This window comes from Platalea leucorodia (genome assembly GCF_965183815.1).
Source record: "Platalea leucorodia genome assembly, chromosome: 8".
Lineage (NCBI taxonomy): Eukaryota > Metazoa > Chordata > Aves > Pelecaniformes > Threskiornithidae > Platalea > Platalea leucorodia.
In genome coordinates, this window is record NC_138830.1 from 21032595 (window position 1) to 21058266 (window position 25672).

A 25672-nucleotide genomic window follows, 5' to 3' on the forward strand; every position below is an offset into this window, starting at 1 on the left:
TTTGGTACAAACCTTTATTATCTCACACCTCCTTGCCACAGCAATCATTGAAACAACTGACATTCATATTTTACAGGTACCATAAAAAGTTACAAAGTGTAAAATATGCTTTGTAGTTCACAAAGTAAAAATTCTTGAGGCTTGACTTTCTGTAAACAAAATTTGGCAGAGAGATGTTCACCCACAAGGGAACAGGTAGGCACCGTCATCTTGAGCACACTGGGGAGGCAGTGTTTGCACGGTATAGAGGCAGTGTCCATCTTGTCGATAGATGACTAGCTTCCCTGGGATTACCTGTGTCATTAAAAGGCACAAAGAGAAACACGCCACCAAGCAGGCCCCAGTAAGTGTGGACATCCCACCAGAAATCTGAGCACTACCCGATTCTTCTAATCACAGCTGGGGGAAGGGGGCACAACCATTCCTACTAGCGGCTTGCTCTTGCACGTCAAGCACAAACTGCAACCGAAGACTGCGTTGCTGCTTGCTCTAACAAACATGGGAAGCCTCCCCGTGGCTGCAGCAATGGTAGGATTGCTGCCTGCACTAGCCACAACGTGTCTACAGCTTCCAGGGCTGTTTTACAAATCCACCTACTAACAGAGGTAAATATATTAGATCACACCATGCCTATCAGGTTTAGAGACTGATAGGACTATTTTAAAATAGTCCTAGATACACTAGACAATTTGTTAATAAAAGTTAGTTTGGAAGGACCATCAAAAGCAAAATGCAGGAGTTATTGAGCAATAATGTATATTTAAGTAGCTTGGGGATCTTGTTTACTTTTTTTCCTCCATCTTCCTGTGTTACAAAGCAATGAAAATTTCAGTAGTCAGAGTAACACAATCCCTACTTGTTCTAACTGTGCCAGTTATGGATGGTATCCAGAGCCCACAAATAATTTTCTCATGGTATTTAGAGGTAAGCCTCTTTGTAGGGTGCCCTCTGGACCAGATATTGCCCCAAAATCGGTATCCACATATTCCCTAGAAGTTTTGGCTACTTTGATCAACAGCAGTCCATTGTTACTTCCCATCCTCAACCCAATGCTAATGCTTTTAAATTTACATCCTGAGCTTCTATATCATTAAGGTAATGGGAAAAGAGCAGACTGAGAATGAGAGGAAATATCTCATTAGAGCAGGTGATCTAGGAGAGAACAGTCTGACACAGACTCCAAATTCTTTATGAATAATCAGCACTAGTCATCAGGGCAGGCAGCAAAAAAAAAAAAGCAAATCCAAAGGAAATTTCACACAGCTGCCTAAGCAAAAATGACCACTCAGGGCTCATCACTTACTACAATCCCCAGGACCCTAGAGACCTCTTCCCAAGTATCAAACCTGCTATGTTTGACCTCCCTAGACACATGCCCTTCCAAGAGCTGAAACAATGCTTATCTTAAGCTCGTGTTAAACATGCACAGTCACAGTGCTTCCTCTTCTCAAGCCCTGCTCCTAAAACCCATTTCTGCTGAATGATAAGCCACCACTCAATATTTTGTACGCATACACAGTCCTTTCAAGATCTTAACCCAGGGGAAGATGGACAGAGAGTGAGGAAGTAAGACGTCTACACCACAGTGATCATCAGGTAGCAAAAGCATGGGAAGGGGGGGCAAGCACACATGGCACCAAGAAAGCTCAAGTACAGTAGAGGTGAATTGTGGGCACACTGACAGCAGTCTGCCAGGGAAGAGGGGGCTACTTCTTCAGGCATCGTGACTTCCAGCCCTGGCTCCCAGAAAGACATCTGTTGTCCTAGAGAAAGCAAGAGCAGAATTCACTGGCTCAGTGCTGGTCATATCTGAATGACAGATAGGCACTAGAAGGAACAGCCCTCCTAAGGAAACCAACTTGTTGCTGGAGGTTTTTTTGGAGCACATTGGATCAACATACATCCACCCTGTCCAGCAAATAGTTATTCAGCTTTGGTTCATTAGGAGTCCACTCCATAGGAGTCGAGATATTTCCACTCTTTTCTTTAAACACCTTCATCTTGCTAAGATCTTTCCAGAGTTTTAACTTCTCAAAGTCCCAACTGCATTTCTTCTAAGGAGACTCCAGCCAGCAAGCACACCATGTGTCCAGTGCCTTTGTGGAGCCAGTGCTGCTATTGCTGGAGCACCCCAGTGCTGAACTGACCCGGCTGCAGATGCCCCAGGCTGCCTGACAAGCCTGTGCATGTCCTCTCAGAGTAGCTAACTGATGTCACATTCAGGCACCAAAACTGCTTAAAGCAAACCAAACACTTCAATAAAACCAGACCTGCAAAGTCCATGTGCAGATAGAAAGCATTTACAAATACAAGGATTTATTTCATAAAAAATTCAATAATATACTATAATTCTCTTCACACACCATCATCTCTAACACTTAGGCATTTTCACTAAAAAAGAGTTTAGCTAAGTTTTTTTTTCTTTTCTTAAATGGATATCCACATTTAGGATAAACCTTCTCTCAAACTTAGGCACCTGATTTGTATACGAAGCATCCTCTTAACCTGCTGCACTCTAGAGCTGTCCTCACACTGCCTTGGCAATTACAGCTGTGTCACGCTGCAGCACAGCTTTCCACATACTTCCCCACGTCTATCAGCAGGGAAGAAAAAGGCATGTATCAAGTACGCTTTCCTTGGTGAAGTTTCAGAACTAGACTGAACAAACTGGGCTCCCCTTCCGTCTGTGGAAGTGCTTGGCATATGATAATTTTTAATTTGCACAAGATGCAAAGTTCACTAACTTCCTCGGTACGCTTCTCCTGTCCTGTGCCTGCAATCTCCTCTGAGGCTGGAACTACCAAACAAAGCTGCTTCATCTTCCAAACTGATGATCCAAAGCACAGCTTGTCCAAGAAAGTCACATCATTCAGTGCTTCCCACCACCCAGCATATAGGTGCACACAGAAAACTCAACACACTCTTCTCCTCCAAACAGGGTTTGCTCTGCTCCATAACTTGGACAAACCACTTTTGCCGATATCCTGTTCAGGGCAGAAAGCTCCTATTTATTCTTAAATTCACATGTAAATGGCTTATAATAGCCATCTGCTGAAAACACACACCTTCATTTCTATGGAAGAGCAGCAGCATTTTCTGATATTCAGAGAACAACCTGAAGCCATGTTTGATACATGCTGGTAGAGTCTCTCAACTTTTAGTCAAAGACTTCTCGGGTTTATACTTTTCCTGCTTGTGATCTTGTGCTGGGGCGATTTCCTCTGCTCAAGCTATGATTCTTACCACAGTGGTAAGAACACCTGTGTGGAGTCTCTCACTAGCATTTCTGGTACGGACGAACCTAAAAGGACAACTCAAAACAGCACTGGCTTCGAGGCTCACACCCTAAGGATATTTTTTTTCCCCAACAGTAAGATAAAAATCAATAAATCATCTAATAATCCCTTCTTAAAATTATTCCTTACACAAGCATAATTACAGATTGCGAAATACAGATTGCAAGAAAGACATCTTTCAGCATACACTGTTTTTTTCCACAAGATTTGGAGTTACAAATTGTAATTTGCTACTCGAAGATGAGAGACTTATGCTCAGGGATCCCATAATTTCTTTTGTGTTCTTCAAATAATTTTCTTAGTTTCTGTAGATACAATGCATGTAGCTGTTCAATCTCTTCAGTGGTGGGGTTCAAGTTCTGTTTTACAGGGATGGGGCTTCCCACTGTAAATCAAACACAAGAGCAGCATTAGCTTCACTGACATCTCTTTTTAAGTAGAACTGCCCTCCCTCCTCTAACAGCTCCACCACAGCTCCCAGCGAGGCGGCAGAATCACAGCACAATTCTCTTACCCTGGGGCCTGATCTTGCCTTTCAAAAACCCGAGCCCTGGCTCTGGTTCTCCACTTCCTTTTGCTCAAGTGCTGATGAAATGAATTTAAAACCTGCATCATTTCAGTGTGGCAGCAAGAGCAAATGAGAAGGGGGTTAAGCTCTAACTTGAAGGAGCAGTTTACATTTCAACATACAATCCTACGAGCTGTGTGCTGTCTTGCTATCGCAGTAGTACTCCGCAAGTTCAAAATAGCATTTAAAAAAATGTACCTTCTCACCGTCTTCTGTTCTGATCTGAATAGTAAAGGTATCCAATGTGAGGGACATGCCTAAGAGGACAGTGGTGCCCTCATCCACACAGCTACATGAACAGGACTGGAAGAAATATAGATAGCTTCCATTTTATTCAAAACGGGTATCGCTGCACCAGCACCAGAAATGTTGTTGGCTACCTCAGCCTAGGGAGTGGTAGCACGCAAAACCCCCAAATCCTGTAAGGTGTCTCTGAACCGTCCATTGCCCACAGATATCATTCCAAGCGAAATGTTCTCCAGGCACCGTGCAAAGCCTGTTACCTGCTCTGTTGGAGCGAGAGCAAAAGGGAGCATGGGAGGTAATTCCACGGAAGTCCAGAGGGCAGCCTCCTCCTCTGCAAAAAGCTACAGCTAAAAAGCCTGCAATATGCTAAGAGAAGTTTCCCCATGATCTCAGTCTTCCTTGTGTTGTTCAATCAATACAGATTTTAACAGCTGTTCTTGCACTGGAGGCATTGGGAGCTTAATAGACCCAACCAAGATTACAGAGGAAGTCTGTAGAAAAGCAGAGCATTAAAAGCACCCACGAGGAGCTTTTACAAAGGCACCTGAGAATCCCTTTCCACAGATGTTGCCACTTCAAATTGGATGGTGTTGACTAAAGGGAAGGGAAGTCTAATCAGAACCCCAAAAGGGCTGATTCTGCATTTTCCGGCTACCACTTCAGCTGCCAACAGCTCTCGGGCCCTAGACGGTGCTGAAATTCAGACTTTACGTGGCTAGGGGTGGGAACCCAGCCCTGGATTGAGCAATACCTTAGGGGGCGTGAAATCAATATACAGCCAATACAGGATTTCCAAAAGCATGACTGGAAACACCAAACAACCCCCAAGCCCTTCTGCAGCAGTCTCTTAAGTGTGGAGATTTCTTGTGGAATTGGAAACTACACTCATCTCTCCAATTTTCGGTGCAGCTTTAAGCAACCTTCTTAATTTGATATTTTGAGTTGATTCTATTTCTGAAAAGCAGTAGTAATTTTCAGGAAAAACAAAAATACTTCACTCGTCAAGCACAAAACACTCAGACTTCACAGACCTTGGTTTTGCTGAATTGCATCTCCTTGCTTTAGGAACCATGGCTTCTGAACCAGGAGGAAACTCGCCGATACCCGGCCATGTTGTCAACATGGCTAACCGGCTCGGGTGGAGCTCAACATGACCCTGCAGCTTTCAAGAGCTGAGCTAACACTTTCAAAGCTGTGTTGAGCCATATCGAGACCCGCCCCGCCAGGAATGCAGGGACATGGTGATAGTTTTCAAACATGAGGAAACAGAGACACCAAAGGTAAGGGATTTCTTGAGATCATACAACAAATTCTGTTGCAAGACTCTGGTCTTGCTGATTTGAAGCACTCCCATGCTGTAGCCATGGACCGCCTTTGTCCTTGCAGTAAATATTACAGTGGTGAAGATTAGCCTCAAAGTCAAAGACGTTTTAAACTTCAGAACAGTCTCAATGTCATCAGCCCAAGGAAAAACTGCAAAAAATACATTGCTCTCATTCCCATGCTTTGAAAACTTTTTGGCTTTAAAATAAGTGACATTTTTAGCCTACCTGTGCACAATGTGGGCTTTAAAAATAAATCTTCTCTAAAACATTTAACTATGTGCGCTGGTAAGATACAGAGCTGCATGAAATTTAACGTAGAGAGCACTACGTTTTTGTCTTAAACATTTTCTTTTGATCCGTACTAAAATCAAATCATCCCTCCATTAAAGGGAGGGCCTTCTCAAATGTCCCTTGTGGAATACCAGAAAAGCTCAATTTACTTTTCCACGGAAATAGGCTTCATTAGTTCAGTCAGCTCAGAATCTTGTCTAAAAATGGTTTATCCAAAATATACAGACAGCCAGCTATTCCCTTCGCATGACGCCCAGCACAACTTTTTTTAAAGGTGTGGCTGTCAATAGCATTAGTTAAAGCCATTGAAAATCAAAAGACATTCAGTCCTACACTCCAGTGAGAGTAGATGACCAGGGATGAAAGCTTTTGGGAAAAAAACCCTCTTCCAAACTGCCTGTCAACACGGCACGCATGCTCTCAATTAAACATGAGTGGATCTTTCCATGGGGGAAAAAAAACCAAAAGGGAAGGAAACACCCTAGGGAGCTGCAATGCCATCTAAGCAGCAGCCTGCTGAAGGGATGCGGCAGAGCTGCCGCAAGGGGCCCTCTCCCTTCCCTCCTCCGCGTCTCCCCTGTCCCGATGAGCACTGGGTCAGGACTGCACCAGCTCCTTCCAGTAGCCTTGCTCTGGTGGCTGTGCATCAGCTGAAACACCCAACTGCTACTTCTCTGCAAGGCTAAGAAATGAAGGTGCTGGGCATCTTACAAAATAACTGCAGCATCCACAATCCACAGCAACAGCTGCAGCGCTGTGGCAGTCCTCAGGTATGGACTGGACAACCCCTTGGGTTTCCTTGAGGATTGCTGAGGATAGAAGCCTGTGAATAACTGCGAATGAAGAATAAGATTTGACCTGGGACAGAAAGGGGAAAGGGAAAAAAGAATCCCCTCTTTTAATCGGGGAAGGACAGAAATTAAAAAAAAGAAAAAGGAAATATTTATTTTAAACCTCATGTACTTGCTTTAGATGCAGAGTAACCAATTGTTTCTGTTAGAACAGATCTATAAATTTACACAGATATTAGTAGCACACTTACGCATTTTTAAACATTTGCAAAAACATTAGAAAAGGCACAGGGAACTTACCAACAGTATGAATAGGTTGCCTGTAAGGTATTAAGCCAAAACTGTATTGAAATACTCCTCGAGCATGAAATAGCGGTAAAGCAAAGCCCATTATCTTTTGCAACTTCTCCTGTACGTTTCTGAGCCATGAACCTTTAGGGTTTGCAACTTGCTTGAATAGTTCATTTTCACCAAAGGAAAATACTGGGACCAGATGAGCCCTGTAAAACAATGAACACACTGAGAATCCCACATCAGCCTGCACTTGCACTGCAGTTCACATCAGCAGTGTGGAAGTAGTTTCACAATAACCAGCACAGAGAGCTTTGGCAGCTCTAGACTTCATCAGCAACAGGCATTCAAGTCTTCTGATACACAGCTGCTGTGGGTTTTTTGGGTTTAAAAAAAAAAAAAAAAAAAAAAAAGTCATTGGTATATAACTAGCAACTAGCTTTTGGGCAGTATTTAGCTGGTTGCTACCCCTCGCAACTTTTTATGACTGTTTATAATCATAAAAATGAATAATTGTATATATAATAATTATGATTATGATCTTATCCACCACTATTTCAGCACGTCCACCCTCATTCCACTGCATTTTCTCCCTTGGCAAGCAAAGAAGCCTCACTGCTAACCTTATAATGCTCCCAGCTGGGTGGCGTCAAAAACAGATCTTGGCTTTCCTCTGCCTTTTGACCCGAGTAATGCACGCACTTGGTTTCAGCACAAAAACTGTGATAAAAACCAGACATCCTAACAGTCATGGCTGCAATGCCAAGTTTCTCTGCTGTCCAATTCCCAGTGAAATCCTGCTTCCTCCAGACTTCTTTGAAAACACTAGCCTTAATCCATTATTACCAGAGGTCAAATTCTACCCACAGAAATTATACTCACTCACTTTGGCGCCTGCACAGCCTAATGAATTCTCATTCAGGTCATGAATTGGCTTGGGAGGAAAGGCACTGACCAGCTCCTGGACAAACTACTTAGGCTGATGGAATCAGTGCAGTTGTCTCTAACCAGCAAAAACACCACTATATTTAAAATCTTGACTGCAGTATGCTTTTTTATTAATGCTGTTTCATTAAATAGTATTTTACACAGTTTAAAGAAAAAAGAGCAGGGTAAACCTAAGCAATCTCTGAAGGACAGAGAGGTGTTTTATTTGCTTTACTTAAGTCTTAGCTTCTATATCTTAGCTCCATTCAGCCCACACTATCTTTAAGAAAAACCTTTCTGTAAAATAGCAGCATTGCTATAATGTTGTCGGGATTAATTAGTGCAGAGCTCTGAACGCCTGAGGAGGATGCACTGAGGACAGAGCTGGCTGGAAAGTACTGTGTCTACAGCTTCTCAAGCCTGAGGACGCCCAAAGACTATCATTGCCACTCACTATTCTGACTGGTGTCTGCTCAAAGGTCCTTTCTCAAATAGAGCACGTATCACCCAGACACCTGTCAAGGAAACATCGGAAAGCCTGTGGCTGTGTAAATACTCCACTTTTTACTACAACACTAAGACAAACAGGAACATCTTGTGGTGCAATAGCATCCTGAGACTGCAGGATTTGTTTTAATCTGGTAAAGGCTTTTGCAAGATGCTCCGTAGGAGGTTAAGACAGAGAAATAAGTAACTTAGGATTGTGAAACTAAAGCTAAGTTAGCTGATTCATCATTTGTTTGATATATTTAGGATTTCTTCACTTCATATCAGATAAATGTACTGCCTCAGACCAAAATGTCTTTTCCAGCAGTGCAGAGGACTTCTGTTGACATATTCAGACCACATTTGACAAGTTCCTAGCTGAGGAACCACAGCTTCTCTGTGCTGGCAGTACAGGAGCCAGGGCCAGAGAGCACAGGTCTCTGCATTGCCCCTGGTCTCTGCATTGCCCCTTCCTCTCTTCGTATTTGATCCTGCAGATCAAAAGCACCAGAAACATACGCAGGCACTGATGGCAGGTGGCTCTTCTCATCTGCTTCCCGCAAGCCTCCCTCACCCTTTCATTTCTGCGTGAGTCAGAAGCTTATTTCACATTTTGTTAATTGTTAGAAACAAAATGTTAAAACCAGAAGCAATTACTGGATGCAGAGTCTTTGGACAAGAGCTCAGGACTGCCAACAGTGCTGCAAGAGCTGTAATGGCTAGTCATGCTGTCCTACTGTCCCATTACCCTACTGTATAGAAATGAAGTCAGGATTCCTACGCTTCACGTAGAAGCGGTTTTTCTTGCCAGTGCCCAGATCCAGAATGACTTGTAGCCTGGTGGTTAAGGTGACCCTGTGTGTGGGGTAGGTTGCAAGTCACTCGGGCAGAGACAGGCATTACCACCCGAGTGGCGGGCTCTAGACAACCAAGGCTCTTTCTTAAAGAGGAGGACCGTCATTTGAAACGAAGGACATCATAAGGAAAGAAGTGGCCATTCCTGTGTTTTCTAAGTGTCCTGATCTTGTTGTTGTGTTTTGGGGATGCTTTTGAAACCAAGGCCATGAGAGGCACAGGTGTATCTAGTTTCTCAGTCCAAATCAGTTTAGATGAGAGATAAACACCAACCTTTGATCTGGCAGATCAGACATTTATGGACATGCTCAAAAAAAAGGCACCTAAATATTCTTCTAGACTTTATGGTTAAAAAAATAAAAGCTACTGATAGTGTTTAGGATCCTACTAATCAGCAGTTGAGCAGAAATTGAGCAAAGACTCATTTAGGCACTAAGGTCCTAATTTAAATACACAAGTGATGTTTCTGGGTACAGATTAGACTAAAATGTTACTTTCTATTGGAGAACAGGTCCTTTATGAGCCTTGTAGTGATACATATAAGAAACCCTCTTGGAATATTTTGACACAGAATAGTTTCTAGAAAAAATGGACCTTAGCATTCTGTGTGAAAAGAGAGCTCTTCTTCTGAGAGATCACCTTTTTTCCAGTTAATAGCTTAAAAAACTGTTACAGATTTCTCAAGACTAATATTTCTTTCTCATTACTTCGCATGTCAATATATAATTCTGGGAGCTGTTCAGAAAGCTTAGCAGGAACAAGTCATTGGTTCCAATATTTCTAGTATACAAGACATCTAGACCAGTCCAGCACAAACACAATAGCTTATACTGTGTAAATCACTCAAAAGATATTAATACCATCTCTGTTTAGTTACACACTGATGGCTGTTTGATAGTAAAAAGTAAGCTAGTTTTTCTTGAGATTTTCACCAAAAATTCCCAGAAATGTCCTTTTTCAAATAACAATCTTCAAAAGAAAGTCTTTAGAATAAAGGTGAAAACAAATCTTCCTACACCACAATTTTCAGTGAGTTATTAAAACAGGGCCTAGATTTCTAATATTTTGTTTGTTTGCTTAAAATGATAAGAAAATGCTATCTTAATATAACTTCAATTGACAGAACAGGAAACAGAATGTCTGCTCCACTCAGCAATAACAGCCAAGGTTTACTAATATTGTTTCATAATCATTACTCTTTGCAAGTGCAAAAAACAACTGAAACAAAACACCAAGATATGCTAATAACACCTACTGCTTGCAAATTATGAAAGTCAAAGGGAGTTTTCAACACTCTCAGATCAGATCTAGGTGGATGGACTGGCTCCTATACCAGACATCTGCACGGTCTTAGACAAGTAACTCTTTCAAATTCCAATTATATGAGTTTACTATATACAATATGAACTATATTTAAGAATCAATCTGTATTCAAAGCATGCTTACTACAGCAGCCCAGATGGGAAACCTACCCATGTTTTAAGGCCATTTTAATAAAGCCCTTCCTCTTGAGGATGTTCAAAGTTAAACTTCCAGGATGTGCATTCAGAGATTCCTCTGCTCCTCCGATCACGATAACAGACGCGTGGCCGCCTCCTTTATTATTCAGCACGTAAGAGACACTCTCCTTGGATGCAGAAACCATTCCTTCAGGAGCAAACATTTTAAGAGTGACTCATTAGATCTTCATGTACAAGTACAGTGGAATTTAAGAAATATTTTAAAATATCGAAACGATGTTTCAAAATGATTACAGCATAGGACAGGGTTCAAAGATTTGGGTTCAACCCCCTCACTCTGCAACAGATTGGGTCTTAAGTAAGTCCTTTGATTTCACACTGATTAACTAAATGCTGTTTGCCTACCACTCGAATTGTGAGATCCTCAGGGAAGAGTGTGCTCTTCCGCCAACTTAACTCCCCCTCAGAGAGGTTTTGTGCCCAAGAACAAGAGAGTTGAATGGCAGCAGATACTGTTGAGAGGCAGCAGCTAAAGCCATAGAGCAGGTGCATATAAACAGAGGCACAGAGGGTTTAACAGAATGAATAGAGGACTTGTTAACTCAAACATGGATCTACGGTGCCAAGCTGATCCCCTTCGTTCTTTTCAAAGCTATAAAGCAGCAGTTCCATCTAAGGCAATGGCACAACAGCATCAGAAGAAGCAGAAAAAGCCTTGCTTGTACCATTCCCAATACATCAGCTCATTCTCTAGTAACCAGGACCTGGCACTCATCAATCTATTTAGGCTAAAACAGCAGAATATATGAAGCCTTCCTGATCCTAACACTTCCAATCAAAGGCACGCTGCTGTACAAGCCTTTAACATCGACTTAGACCTTGCCCTGAACTTGGTGCTTTGGAAAATCCCCTTTCTAACAGATATGCATCTGACCCCTCCAGAGTTCCTTTGTGCCCCAAGTTTTACTTCAAAGGCTCATAGTGGTAGTATTTACCCAGAGGCCACGTTTAATTACATTGTGTTGAATTAACATAGTCTAAATGACAATCTAGAGATCAAGTCTAGTTTGTGGTGGTGTTTTTCGGGGGGGTTGGGTTTTTTTATTTGTTTTGTTTTTTGTTTTTTGTGTAGGGTTTTTTGTTTGTTTTGTTTTTTACAGGGCTAGTATCAAAGCATGTCCTTTTGGATGCCAAGCAAATACTTCATCTCCTGTTACCCACTTTCTTTTTTTCCCATTAGGGACATTACAACGTGGATTATAAAAATCTCACAAGAAAGGCAAGATGATCGTGATGTAGTTTCGAGAACTGGCCACCAAGAGAAATTGCGTGTTCCTGGAGCAAGTTCAGAGACCTCAGTAAAAAGCTATTTCCATTTGCCATATATGTCTTCAGTCACTGTTACTCTAAAAAATGCAGCTGACCTGAGACACAAATAATTTGAGTGATGCTCATTCACCAGTCGGCCCGCATTTTCTCTGGAAGAGAAAGCAAGAGCCACTGTCCTTCCCCAGGACAAATTTATCTCCCTGCTGAAGCAGAGATGTCAGCCTGGGCGCAGGGCACTGCTCCCCGCTCGCTCGCACAGCGGCTCGGTAATGCTGGCACTGCTCTTCCCGATGACGACAGCTGCAGCGTGGCAGGCCTCAGAGGCGGGGAACAAAAGACTAGGAGATGAAACAACGTGCTAGGAGCATGTCTTTCAGTACATGGAAGATTTTGCAAGTTTTTTATTATTTGACTGATAACCTGCATTATACAGAAGGTTCCCTCTGGTTTATCAGCTACATACCTGTGAAAAAGGAGCTACAATGCTGGTTATTCTTTAGCATGCTTTTTACGCAAGTTGCTTCTCATCTAGCAGGTAAGTATTTGTTCCTATGGGTCAAGATGCCAAAAACGGGTAAAGCTGACTTCCAGGCTAGGCAATGTTTAAAAATGCCATCTTCCACCACTGCCAATCCCTTAACTTTACAAGCCTGAAAGAACATCCTCAGAAATAACATTTGCATGGAAGGGCATTCTCTAGCATGTTGAAGTATATGCGTGGATATGCAATTCTGATATTTATCTGAACAACATCCTAGGCATGTTTTTACGAATGGAGCAGTTGCATAGCTTATCTGAAATCACAGCTTCTGTGTTGCAGTCAGGAATAAGAGCTAGATCTCTGTCTCCCCAACCCAGTCTTGTGCACCAGACTGTACTTACTCAAATGCTCTAGTTAAACGAATCTAAGTCAAGTAATTTCTGTATTAAACCACTGTGGGGGAACACTAGTCCTGATTTCATTACACGTTCTTCTGTTCCCCAAACTTTATTGCTTGTTATTTTTATCTTTTATTACTGCAGTACCAGTCATGAATATCACCTCTTTATGACAAGTGCTGCTCAGAACAGAGGGAAAAAGAGTTCCTGTCTTTAGAGTTTACATCTCCATTAAAATTACACAAATTTGCAATATGGGACCTCACTCAGAAGTAGGTAATTAACTTCTGACTAGAAAGATATTTGTAATAAGTAGGACTTTAAGCCTTTCAGGTAAGAGATTATCTTCAATTTGTTTTACAAGTGTCTGTGCAATGACTAAATAATATTATAAATTAATATGCCCTTCTTGAAAATAACTGGTACTCAATACTGCTGTCTCATAGTTCAAAGGAAAAACAGCAATTTTTTTCAGATATAGGTTTTTTTTTTTTCAGTGATATAGTTTAACAAAACTATTATTAAAACCTTTCAAATTGTTTTGCAACAACAGTTCATCACAAAACAGAGGTTTAATTTAGCATCAATGTTGATCCTTCTGAAGTGAAATTACTCACCATTTATAGGTACATGAACAGACCCTACATTTGAAGCAGAAGCTATAATACGGAGCAACAGCTGAGACATTCTGCTTTTACCTACCAGCACTCATTATGTATTCTCTGAAGAAGGGACAGCTGAACCAGATGGGCATGATATGAAGATATGGAGTAAGCCCAGGAAATAAATTTTTGAAACTCGGACCGGTGCAAAAGTTTCCAAAGGCTCCAGCTACCAGGACCCCATGAGGGTGAAAGCCAAGTAAGTAGTTGTGATTTGGATTCAGATCTGAAGTTTTTATAAGCTGAAAAACAGAGACAGTGGAGGATATTATAATACTCACCTCAGAAGGATTCTCAAAAACAAGTATGGAGATTGCACATTGACACGACACAGAACTGATGACAATTGATTTCCTTCTGAGCACTTTAAACTACTGTCCCCTTTTACAGCTGAACAAAGTTTAAATAGATGTGTCTCAAGATACCATGTCTAGCATGTACTGTGCTGAGGCACTATCCTGTGACCCAACAGTCCAAGTAGAAAATCAGCCCATGCCCCTTTTTGTCACTAAATCTCAGACTTCCCATGTTCTAAAAAGAAGTTAAGTTCACCCTGGAGGAAGTATTAGAATTTTACCAAAGATGAGTCTTAGACATTTGTCCGCACTCATAGCTATTCAAGCTGTCTCTGTTCCAATGCTTACGGTTCTGTGAGAAACCTTTTACTCACGTGAATAGGAAAGTATTCCCTAAAGTACTTCCAAACAGTCCAGTTTCTGACCCACTGGGATCGTCTGCCCCCTGTACATGGCGTTTCCCAGTCGAGGTAGAGCCAAAGCAGGTACAGAACAGCGAGGAACCAGAACTTGCCCAGGATCAGGATCACAAAGAATCCACAGCAAACCTCTGCTACAAAAGACAAAAAAGGAAACCATAGCAAGCATTAATCACGCCTGCCTCCTTTTAAGACCTTGAATTCGCAGCCCCGATATTTTTTATTACGGATGCTACTCAAAATGCATACAAATTGAAGTTAGCTTATTCTACATTGTGTGAATGTTGTTACACTGAGGGTGAAACACGTACAAGGGTGTATCACCTCAGTCTACATTTCTTTCTCTACTGCACAACTGGACGAATAAGCCTAAGATGATGCTGGTTTATTTTAGTAAAACAAAAGCATAAGCCAAGAACCAACACACTTGTCTTCTCCCCATGGTGAGGGTGAACACTAATGTTTGCTAGAGAGCATCTGGTTTACCTAAGGCAGAATAAAAGGAGGCAGCAAGAGCTAACAAAGATGTGATGCTCCAATGAGTGAGAAGGGAGGAGAGCTAGGGAAGGAAAGAGGGGAAAGGGGGCCACAGCAGGATCTCTTTTCTAATGGGAGTGGTGTCAGGCAATCATTTTCCCTTAGTGTTTCTTAATTTTTCTTCCTATAAAATAGGGATGGTAGTTCTACTCCCTGTGAAAAGTGCTCTGTGACTGGCCAAGGAGATGCACTAGACAAGACCAAAACATTAAGAGGTTCCATTTCAGCCTCTAAACATGTCACTGTAAGTGGAAACTCACCATTGCTATGGGAACACAACAGCAGTTTTAAGTCCTGATCCTTTCAGACCCAGGTTAATAAGAACTGTAACACCCTAACACAATAACAATACATAGGAAGTATATTATACACAATTCAAAAAGCCAGAAAAAGTTGTTTCATTAAACAGAATATGTTACTTTGGGGCTCAACCCTGAAATAATTATTCAGGGAAACTTCCTACGGAAACATTACCTTTGTAGGACTTGCAGAATTTTGCACTCTTGCAGCAACTCAAGCGGCCACGGACGGAGTTGGCTGAAGAGCAGTACCTGCTGCTCTCCGCCCTGTCGTACACCCTGCAGCAGCCTGCTTGCTCTGACGTCTTGTGAACAAAATGCATCAGGCTCACGGATCAGAGTAATTCAGCATCTGCTGAATTCCAGGTTTGCAAGGGAGCCAGGGCTTTAGCATCATGTATTTATACAATGGCAAGCAAAACAGGACCCAGTCCTCACTGGAAGTCTCAACAGGCAGAGTTGTATGAAACAGGTGGTTTTCTGTGATATTTTACAAAGCAGAAGTAGTACTTTGTATGTCCCACGATTGACTGGCTTTCATGAGGGCATGTCCTAGAGGAGTTACACCAGTGAAACACATAGAGCTAAACACATAAGTAAATAGAGCAGAGTAAAAAAAAAATATATAACAGAAGTACATCAGGCAATAATTTGGCTAACACAAAGTAAACATTACCAGAACTGAAAACTTCGAAATAAGCAGATGGACCAACAGTAAAAACCACTCGTCCTAGTTAAGATCAGCTTCATTCAAGAGAGAGATTACTTGGACATTGAAAATTCACAGCAGATTCCCTATACCAAGCAGGTTTCGAGCTGCTGAAATTCAGAGCTTAACTTGGCCTGTGGGCACTCTTGTGTTTCCTCCAACCTGAATACTTATTTTTTCTGAACTTCTGCCAACTTGCCCTTGTGCCTAGTTTGACTGTGCCTTCAGAGTAGAAATGGATATATTGTCATGGGGTAACTGAGATCTACTGCAGAATCCAGAAGCAGACAGAGCAAGCAAAGCTGCTGGTTAGATTGAGTTGGAAAGAAAAGGATGAACATTCCCATTTCTGGCAGGGAATAAGCAGAAAAATAAGGAATTGCAATTGCTCCGAGGAAGGGAGAAGGGAACATCCAGAAACAAAACCAGAAGCAGGATCAAGTCTACTGTTTTGAAGGATACTCCATTCTTCAGTACCATCAGTACAGAAGCTCATTGCTTGCTGCTTAAACAGGCAACCCTGGTCTTGCCCAGAGAAACACCTCAGTAAGAGCTCTAGAAAAATACCGCAGCTACCTGAGGCCACAGACCTCCAAAGTCAATGTGGAAAACTCCCAAAAGCTGCAACGAGTTCTAGGGAACATCGTTAATGCAGGATGAGTTACACAGGTGAAAGATGACACTCTGGAGGGAGAACTCACTGCTCTGGAGGGAGAACTCACTGCTCTGGAGGGAGAACTCACTGCTCTGGAGGGAGAACTCACTGCTCTGGAGGGAGAACTCACTGGGAATCCCACACCAGCAACACTTCAAAATGGGGCACAGAAATATTTTGAGGAAAAGTCATTACCTGTTCTTTGAAGAAGAGATCCTGAAATGATAGAAATTTCTAGGAATGCTAATCTGGACAGGATGCCAAGGTTCACGGTCTAAGTTTGAATGAGAAGCTTTTTTAATTGCCATAAATTGATTAATTTCAAGTTGTTATGCAAAACTTGGTAAGTATTTATATTTCCTACCCTTCCTTTCAGAAGGACTTTTGGCTCCGTACAGAATCACAAGGCTTTTTACTATCAGTTTGCTAGCCAAACAGCTGAAAGGTGCTTTGGATCAAAGCATCCTTTCTGTGAGAGCTAATTAAATCAGCAGCGGTTAAGTGCCAGATAGCACTGTTTAATACTGTGCAGACAAACACACATGGGATCAACACGCTCACTGTTTTGCTCTAGCTAGAACACGTTCTTGCGTGCATCTAAGGTATGGGGAGATAAGTACGCTGTCAGCACTTCCTAAGGGGAGCTCAGCATCTTGTTGGACAAAGCCGATTTATTATTGCATTCACAATGAGACAGGCAAAGCAAATTCCTTTTACCATACCTCCTTATTATTTCAATGCATTAACAGCCTGCAAGATGAGTTAAACACTGATGACTCAAAACCAATGAGCCTATAAACACAAAACCAGTGTTTTCTCCTTCAGAGAAGACAGTGAGTAAATAAATGGCAACCACGTTACCTAAATCCATAAACAAACTCCAGGCAAAAGGTGAGTAACTTGGTATTCGGCACTTTACTATATCATTGCCTCCTTGGATGTAGTTCCAGTGTACACTGAAAGCATAATGTTTTTGCTTAAACTTGAATTAAAGCTTTGAAAATATCTCTGTGGTGTATTGGAACAGCGGGGAAAGAGGGCAACAATATGGATTAAAAGACAAATCAGTGCCATGGGACTCTGAACATCCCGTTTGCCAGCCAACACTGGTGAGACTTTACATCCCTTTTCCTTCGTTTCCCCATTTACAACATGTGGACACTCATTGGCTGCAGGAAATGGATGACAGATATTATGTATAGTGTTAGCCAGCAGCACGGGCAGCCATCCTGCCCAATGATGTTTGAACACCTGATGCTTCACTCATTAAGTAGGCTCTAAGTTTGCAGCTGTAGGCACCAAATTCATAAAATAGTTAAATACCACAGAGATAGGAAGTAGGAAACCAGCACATTGGGTGGGGAAATACAGGTCATCCCAGCAACTGGAAGCTCCGAATGCATTTGCAGTTACTAAAGAGTCAAAAATGTTTGAGTAGTATCTATCGTGACGGCCACCAAGTCTAAGATTGTCCACTAGAAGAAAAGCCTCCCATTACTCTCAGAGCAGTCACAGACCATGTCTGGCCAGTGCAGGTGTATCCCAGGTGGCCAGGGTACTCATCTCAACCCAACCAGCACTACAGGCTCTCCATAGTACCCCCACAAAGCCATGCAGAGCAGCTCGCACCCAGGCCTCCGGACCGCTTGACAACTCAGACAGGTCTGAACTACGAGCCGGTTCCTGCTGTTTCCCACCTGCCCTTAGCAAACCTTTCTCTAAACACATTGTGCTGCTATGTCTTAAATGAGCTGGAGACTTTCAGAGTTCAGCGATTTGAACCTCATCCCACAAAGGACGTGATAAACAGGACATTTTTATCCCACTGCCATTCTAGTGAATACACAGGTAGAGGTGTGATTTTTAATACTGTACTTCTCTGGGCTTTATGAATACACGTGCATACCAATACATAAAGCAAGGTGAAAAGCTCATTTCTTACATCTGTGGCCACAGGGGAAACAAAATGAAAGATGGCATATTCTTCAACAACCACGTTGATGTACCTAGAACAGAACAGTTCTCTCCTTACCTGTAGTCTTCGGAGCAGCAATGCCTCCAAGCTGGGTGCCTGAGGAACAGAACATTGGAGGGAACACACAAGGAGAACTGCAGAGTGATGTTTTCATCCCTAGTGAACATTCGCCCTTCTCTATTAACCCTCAAGGTACCGCTGGTATGTTGATTTTGGCATTTAAAAATGGTTTTCCCTGCTTAGTGGATTCTTTCATTGGGGAAAAGAAAAATTTAAAAATCAGCCTTAATTTCTGGAAATACTTTCTAAATTATTTATAAATTGTAAAGAAAGGGATAGCAATTTAAATGAAATAACACATACAGCAAATGGACTCCAGCAGTCCCACCAAAGGAAGATCTGAGACAACAGGCAACACCTGAGAGGAGGCAACCTGCCAAGGCAACAATAAGCAAGTTCATGCCTCTGCAGCTTTTACATAGAAAGTCTCTTTTTAAAAAATGGAGTCATAATGTTAGTACTATCCTGTTTAGAGCCTACTAGTCTGTGCAATTATGTCAATATACAGATTTCCACCAGAAACACAGGAACTTGCTTCCACTTTTTACCCATGGCAAAGAACAAGCTGGGAATTTATTTAAACTAACTGCACTGGAAAATTGTCGAACTCCACAAGAATTTGGTAGCCATCTCCAGGACTGAGGTGGTAAGGAGGTCAGTGTTTGTTGACTATGTATCAGTCTCCTGTAGTGGAGGTCCTTTGTCAGTTTACCGGTCACAACTGGGAGCCCCAGTCACAAGAATATTTGAGCATTCCTACCAAGGGAGCTGTATTTCAACACTACTATGATAGCAAACACAAACCCCCAGATACCAAGGTTTGGAGGCTTGTTTACTCTGGAATTTGGTTCCAGTTCCCAAGCAAGCAGACCTTCCACTGGCAAATACTGATAAACTAGAGATATGGAGCGTTAGGCACTATTGACTTGTAGATAGAGTGGCCTAGATACAGTAAATCCCCTGAGTTACTAATTACCAAATCCCAAGACAGCATGCCAAATTTCGTCTACATATTTCCTGTTTGTTTTATTTCTCCTTAGGCATCCACTATCAGTTATGTTGACATACAGGTTGCCCAGCCAGGGTCTCTGACTTGACGCAGCATAGCCATTTTTCTCTTTTTATTCTCGAGGGATACAAACAAATATACAGAGACATGGTTAAATTCCCTCCCTAAGATGTAGGTAACAGAGGCAGCATTCCTAGAAATACTAGTCAGTCAAGCATCAGTAAGCACCCTGTTATTCTCTGTGATCACACATCACTCCCTACCCATGGGCCAGCAATAAGCTGACAGACTGACAAAACCAAGTAGCAATACCAGCCAGCTTGCTAGGAAAGGCTCATAGAGCTCAGCTGAGTTTTCTTAGGTGTCAAAAGAGAGTTTTTTAAAAAAGGCTTTGAGGAAGAATGAGACTATTTTAGTTAGGCAGCTACAGCTGATGAATTAAATCACCACCAGATAACAAAACATCACGACACGTTTGGGGAAAAGGTTATTTTTTACTTTAGCACATTACACTGACACCTGCTTTCTCAACACATAAGTCACTTATTATTCCAGCAGCAATATCGCACTCTGTGGCAAATGTTTCATCATTTCTATTCCTTTGGGGAAGCCAGATCTACAACTCAAAACTGTCTCCAGCCAAGTTCAATTAACAGAGTGCTTCACGCTACATGCACAGATGTTTAATCACTAGGAACAGGATGTACTTTAATATACACCAATGTCTTTAGCATATTGTTTTGTGGCTTCATGCCTATTAAAGTATACCTTTTATTATGTACTGATTTCGTATTATTAAGTATTTTGCAAATAAACACAGGGGTGCATGCACAACCGTCACTTCCTAGGTCCCCCATAAGGAGAAGACCAGCATGCCACTACTGGACCTAGAAAGTGAGCCATAGAAGATGCACCATTCTCCCCTACCACCACCTTGTCTCAAAACAAAATCCTGGTATGCTTATCATAGGGTTAAACTCTCTCTCATTTCCATCTCTCATTGTCTGGACCAAGACACCACCACTCCACCCAGGTTACCTAGTTCTGCATTTGATTTTGTACACGCTCAAATTCCACTGTCCCTTTTCACATCACATGCACAGAAGTTGGCAGGAGAAGCTCACCGACTCACCTCCTAGCTTTACTTTCTCCAAAATGCTGTAATTTGATTTGTGTACATTAGAGAGAAAGAAAAACAAAAGGCTAAAGCACCTGCAAAGCAAATCTCATTGATTTTTCTTCGTTTAAATTGTTTTGCCTTTAAAAGAACCCTTTGATCTGCCTCCTGCCTGGGTACTGATCACCTCCTGATACAAACTGACCCTCACTCACAGATGTGCAGTACGGAGGCACGCAGCTCACCCCTGCAGCACACTTACATACATTTACATTTACCACTTACAAGGGTAAATCGCTACTCAGTTACTGTACGAGAAACCAAAAACCTACACTGGTTCCTAACAAAAGGATATCAGGCATACTATTAACTGCAGCAAAATTAATTCAGTCAAATTTCTTAAGAAAAATATTTCCAAGCTTAAAAACAAAGATTTCATGCTAAACACCAGGGACATCCATTGCATTCATTGACGGTGACAATTTCTTTTGTGTATATGTACCATGAAAGCTACAGTGCAAAAATGGGAGTGAGGTAACCTCTTTGCTCTCGGCTGCTGTCGGTCCAGCAGCACTCACAGGCTCAGAGATTTCATTTCTCCAGGTGACTTGCTGCCTGGGGTTGGGCTGGACAACGGCACAGAGAGACCACAAGCAGGTATCTGCACACAGCTTCAGAGGCGGACACGATGCAGGCGCATCGGAATGGGGCCAGACCTGCCCCAGGACTGTCAGCCCCTGGCCAAGCCGATGAACCTCTAATAACAGTAATTACAGGCATAAAACTACATCTATCAAAATTGTCTGTTTCAGCTTTTTTTCCAAAGCAGGTACTCTGAAATTGCAAAACTTCATCTATTTGCTGTTTCAGCAGTGAAACACTAACGACTTGAAATTACGCTTCAGCCTGAAGCTGTTTTGGATTTCTGCTTAATACGGCAAGAAACAGCATCATTTTAGCATTTCCTGCTTTTCAGTTTTCATAGCTTTAGTTTTCTAGACTCCAGGCTCATACCACTCTTCTTTTAAAAGAAGGAAGCCCATTCAAAACACTTTTCTTTTTCATGGAACTTTACCTAAACTATTTTAGCCTGCTGCACTTAAGAGCACCTAAGATAGGAAACCATATGGCAGTTTCAGCTGGCACATGGTGGGGAAACTGTTAGATGGGCATTTCTTTCATCTAATCCAGAAGCTCTTAGATACCGAGCACAGTATTTCAAGAACTTATTTTTACTTCTGGTGTCATGCCCCTGGATAACTAACAGAAGAACCACTGCTACAATGAAAACTCGTCTTTTCTGTTTGAGGGCGAACTTTGGCAGCTTGCAGTGCAGAGCAGGGAAGCACAGGAACTTACACCCGGAATTTTAAAGAGGTTCCTTTTGTATGTAATGAAATTCTGTGCACATCTGTACAGCTTTTTTGAGGCAGAGGCATGTTTATTCTGCCTACGCTCTACAGCAGAGGCAATGTATCTGCAGTGCAGACCCAGCCCAAACTAGTATGCTGTGCAAAGAAGCAAAACTTTCTTGTTTGTACTGCAGCTGTTTGTTCAGTATTTGTTAACTGATTCGCTCTTTCTACAAGTGGTGATGAGATTCACAGTCTTCAACGACTATTGCATATATGTATTTCAGGCCAACCTGTGAGTAGCCTTTAGTCACACAAGCAAGAGGGCATTTTCAATCATCAATTCCACGGTCTCAGAAAACCATGCAGCATTACAACAAAGCAAGGAGAGCCCCTGGAAAGCAAGGGGCAAAGACCAACACAATGTGCTTTTTACATTAAATTCAGCTACTCTTAAGGGTCTCAGCCAGGAAGATAAAACCAGTGCCTGAATTTCAGAGTCTTCTATCAAAGTCACATTACGGATTCCAAGTTGTAATAGACTCACGTTCCCCTTATGGCTGACTCTGTGTGCCAAATCATGTTTTCACACACCACTTCCCAGATTTAAAGGATATCATTATTCAATTCAGCTTTTTTCTTTCAGGGCGCTAATTTTTAGAGTTATCTTACTTTATCTGTTAGTCCTATCAGTCCCTTTTATTAAGCTATGGCACCTCACCACATACCTAGATGGACAACCTTAGGAACTAAGCCAGTACCCTATTTATTCACTGCCCTAAACAGAATCGCTGTATCTATGAAATGAATCATTAGTTATCGTATGGTGTTACCTGTTCATGTTTTCACATGCAGGTACTTTTACATAAGAAAGACTGAATCTACAGAAGACCTTGCTTGGTATAAACTAGTTCCAGCCACACACCAACCCCCAAATGACACCTCCAACCTATCCTGTGATGAGTTCACAAAGTATTTCACTTGTACTGGGGCATCCCCTGCATGATTTGAAAGTGTCACTTTTGAATTCAAGAGCTTACAAGCAAACAATGTTTCCGCACTTTGTCTGCTCAGCAGACAAAAGAACGGCTGCAAAATCCAGACACAATGGCAATCCAGAATGTCAGAAACCAACCCATTTTTCACTTCTTTAAGTCATTTAGGCTTCAGCCATCTGAATTTTCCTGAAGCTAAGTGGAACTTCTTGGCCAGATCGCTCCGACTGTCCTATGACTGAAAGGGTACACCTACAAAATGGCAAGGTCACCTTGGAGAGCTCTAAAGATAAACGTCCCCATGAAAGCAGAAGCAGATTATTAATATTAGAATCAATTTGTTCACCAAAATTCGAGCATTCTTGCAAACAGGTTTTTTCATGATCATGTGCACTCACTATGTTCAACGTAACCACCCATAAGCCCACTTCCTTGTTGATTTTCCTTGACGTTTATTCCCGGGCAGGGCCAGCTGCAGAAGACAGCTGCGTATTTCTCCCACTGAACTCCAGCAAGAGTGGATTTTCTGCAGCCCAGTCACTTCTAGTAAGCACAGAAGGACGTGATTTTCTGGAGCAGCATTGTTACCAACCAGGCTAGGATAAAAACTGGTTCCTTCCGCTGCCACTGAACTTCCACTGCATTACACTGCAATAATGGGATATGCCAAGATCTAATTCAATTACAGAAAATTAAAAGCACAGGCTATTTACAATGTAGCCACAAACATGAACTGCTTATAGTCCAACCACATGTAATTTAGAAGTAACATAAACAGCCAAGTGCTAAGGATAAATCTGTGAAGGTGCTTCATACCCTCCATGCTTCCCCCACATAACCCAAATCTTTTATGTGTAGGCTAACAAAAATTGTCTGAAAGACATCAGACCACCATCTAAATGACACTGTATTTGCAAGATACACACAGAAGATATGCGCGCGTTCCTTTTCTCCTTTTAAATCCTAAAGCATAGACAACTGTAACACGTTCCATTATTTCCAGTAACGCAGAGGCAGACAGTCGCTCTACACCTCGGAACAGTTTTGTTTCACACAGACTATTCAATACCTGCTTGTCGGTTTACACAATCCATGGATCTGGTCCCAGAGAGATAAGTCTTAGCTTACCTTATCAACTGACTCATTTTATCAAGTTCAAGATCTACCCATGAGAGTAAGATCTGCTGCTGTGAATAGATGTTGAGTGATAGGAGTCTATTAAGGTATTTGGAAAATTCACTATAGAGGAATAATCAGTGGAAAAAGTTTACCAAGTAAAATTGTTGGGAACACTTTCTTAAAGCAAGTGAGGACGTTTTTCATAAATTTACAGAAGTGGCTGCGTTTAAGCCAGTTCACTGTCAATCCTTATTAATTTTCGGCACCTAGTTAAATGAGAGCTTTATTGAATTACAGTATATATGAAGTTATTTTACAAAATCAGTAATGAAAACAGCATTAGTCATGTACCAGCCTTTATGCTCACGTTCAAGAAAGAGTTGTTAGTTACCAGAAACGTAGTGGGCATCTCAATGAGAAGACGCAGTCACTAGCTTTTTAAGATCGTATTTGAAAGAGAACCCACAGAAAGAAATAGACCCCCAAACCAGAGAAACAGCCCCCCGAAGCCTTCAGGGAAGAGGAGGCCCAAGCCCAGAGGAGCGAGGCTCTTGCCTGCCCGGGGACAGCCGGGGAGCCGCTCGCCACCCGGCCGCCTCTCCTCCCACCTGGAGCCCCGGGCCGGCACAGACCGATGCCCACGGGTGACGCCGGTTAAGGCGAGAGCCGACTCTTTCCCTGTTCCCTCCGGGGCAAGGGCAGGGAGGAGGGAGGCTGTTACCCAGCAGGAGGAAGGAGAAGATCCACTGCAGCACGGCGACCGTCTGGATCCTCCTCTTTAGGGGGATGTTGATGGGGGCAAACTCGACCTTCATGCTGACGGCGGGAGAGCAGCGCGGCGAGGCGCGGACTCGCCGGCCCCGGCCCCCGTCCCGGCCCACCGCACCTGCCCGCCGCCGCGCCGCTCTGCCGCCGGCAGCCGCGGCCCCGGCCCCCGGCCTGTGGCGCAGGGACGCGCCCCCTCCCGCCGCCGGCGCTGCCCACGGCCGCGGCGCGGCAGCGGGGCCCCGGCCCGGCCCCAGCAGGCGGGGACGGGGAGGCGGCCGCCCCGGCGCAGCCGGCCCCGGGCACCTTCCCCCCCCCCCCCCCCCCGCGCCCCGCCCCGGCCGCGGGAAACCTGATCCGGCACCAGGAGCGGGCACCGGCTCGGGGGAGGCTGCGGCCGGCGCCCCTCGGACCGCCGCTGCACCCCCCGTGCCGCAGCGGCGCCCGACGCGGCTCCCACAGCGCGGCCCCGGCCTCGCTGCGAGCCGCCCCACGCCGCGCCGGCCCCCGGCCCAAATAAACGACATCAGGCACCGGCGGGGCGGCACCGCGGCTTTATTGGTCCGAGCCGCCAGCCTGAGGAGCCCGGTGCTGCGGCGGGAACGCGCCTCGCAGGGACGCGCCAGAGCCGCGTTCTTCCCCTCGGAGCGGCCGACGCCGCTCTGCCGCGTCCCCAGCCCCCGCGCGGCCTCGCGCTGGGGGCGCCTGTCACGACAGAGCTCGTGGGCGGCGGCCGGGGACTCCGCGTTCCCGCGGCGTTCGGCTCCGACTCCCTCGTCCCTACCTGCCCCAGCACGCGCGCAGCCCCCGCGCGCCCCGGCGCGTAACCGGGGGCCAGCGGCCGGTGCCGTCAATTAAAAAATCCAGTATGGAAAAAAATAACCCCACCCCCAAACTTGCAAAAGCGCTGTCCGGTCGCAGCCGTGTCGCCGCCGGGACAGCGGGAAGGCGCCGCGCCT

At 43.5% G+C, this 25672-nt stretch overlaps 1 protein-coding gene across 3 annotated transcripts; it reads right to left on the reverse strand.

Moving 5' to 3' along the window:
• On the reverse strand, positions 1–24817 carry MOGAT1 (monoacylglycerol O-acyltransferase 1). Of its 3 annotated transcripts, none has more exons than XM_082319912.1 (6): positions 24670–24817; positions 14077–14255; positions 13447–13648; positions 10549–10723; positions 6818–7017; positions 1–3681 (listed from the first exon to the last, which is right to left on the reverse strand). In XM_082319912.1, exons 1-6 carry the CDS (start codon positions 24761–24763, stop codon positions 3527–3529), a joined length of 1005 nt encoding a protein of 334 aa, XP_082176038.1. In that variant the 5' UTR covers positions 24764–24817; the 3' UTR covers positions 1–3526. The 3 variants fall into 3 exon arrangements, with proteins under 3 accessions (XP_082176038.1, XP_082176037.1, XP_082176036.1); XM_082319911.1 differs by lacking the exon at positions 24670–24817 and adding an exon at positions 15133–15503 and having other exon boundaries at positions 14077–14252; XM_082319910.1 differs by lacking the exon at positions 24670–24817 and adding an exon at positions 15133–15503.
• Positions 24818–25672: the final 855 nt, after the last annotated feature.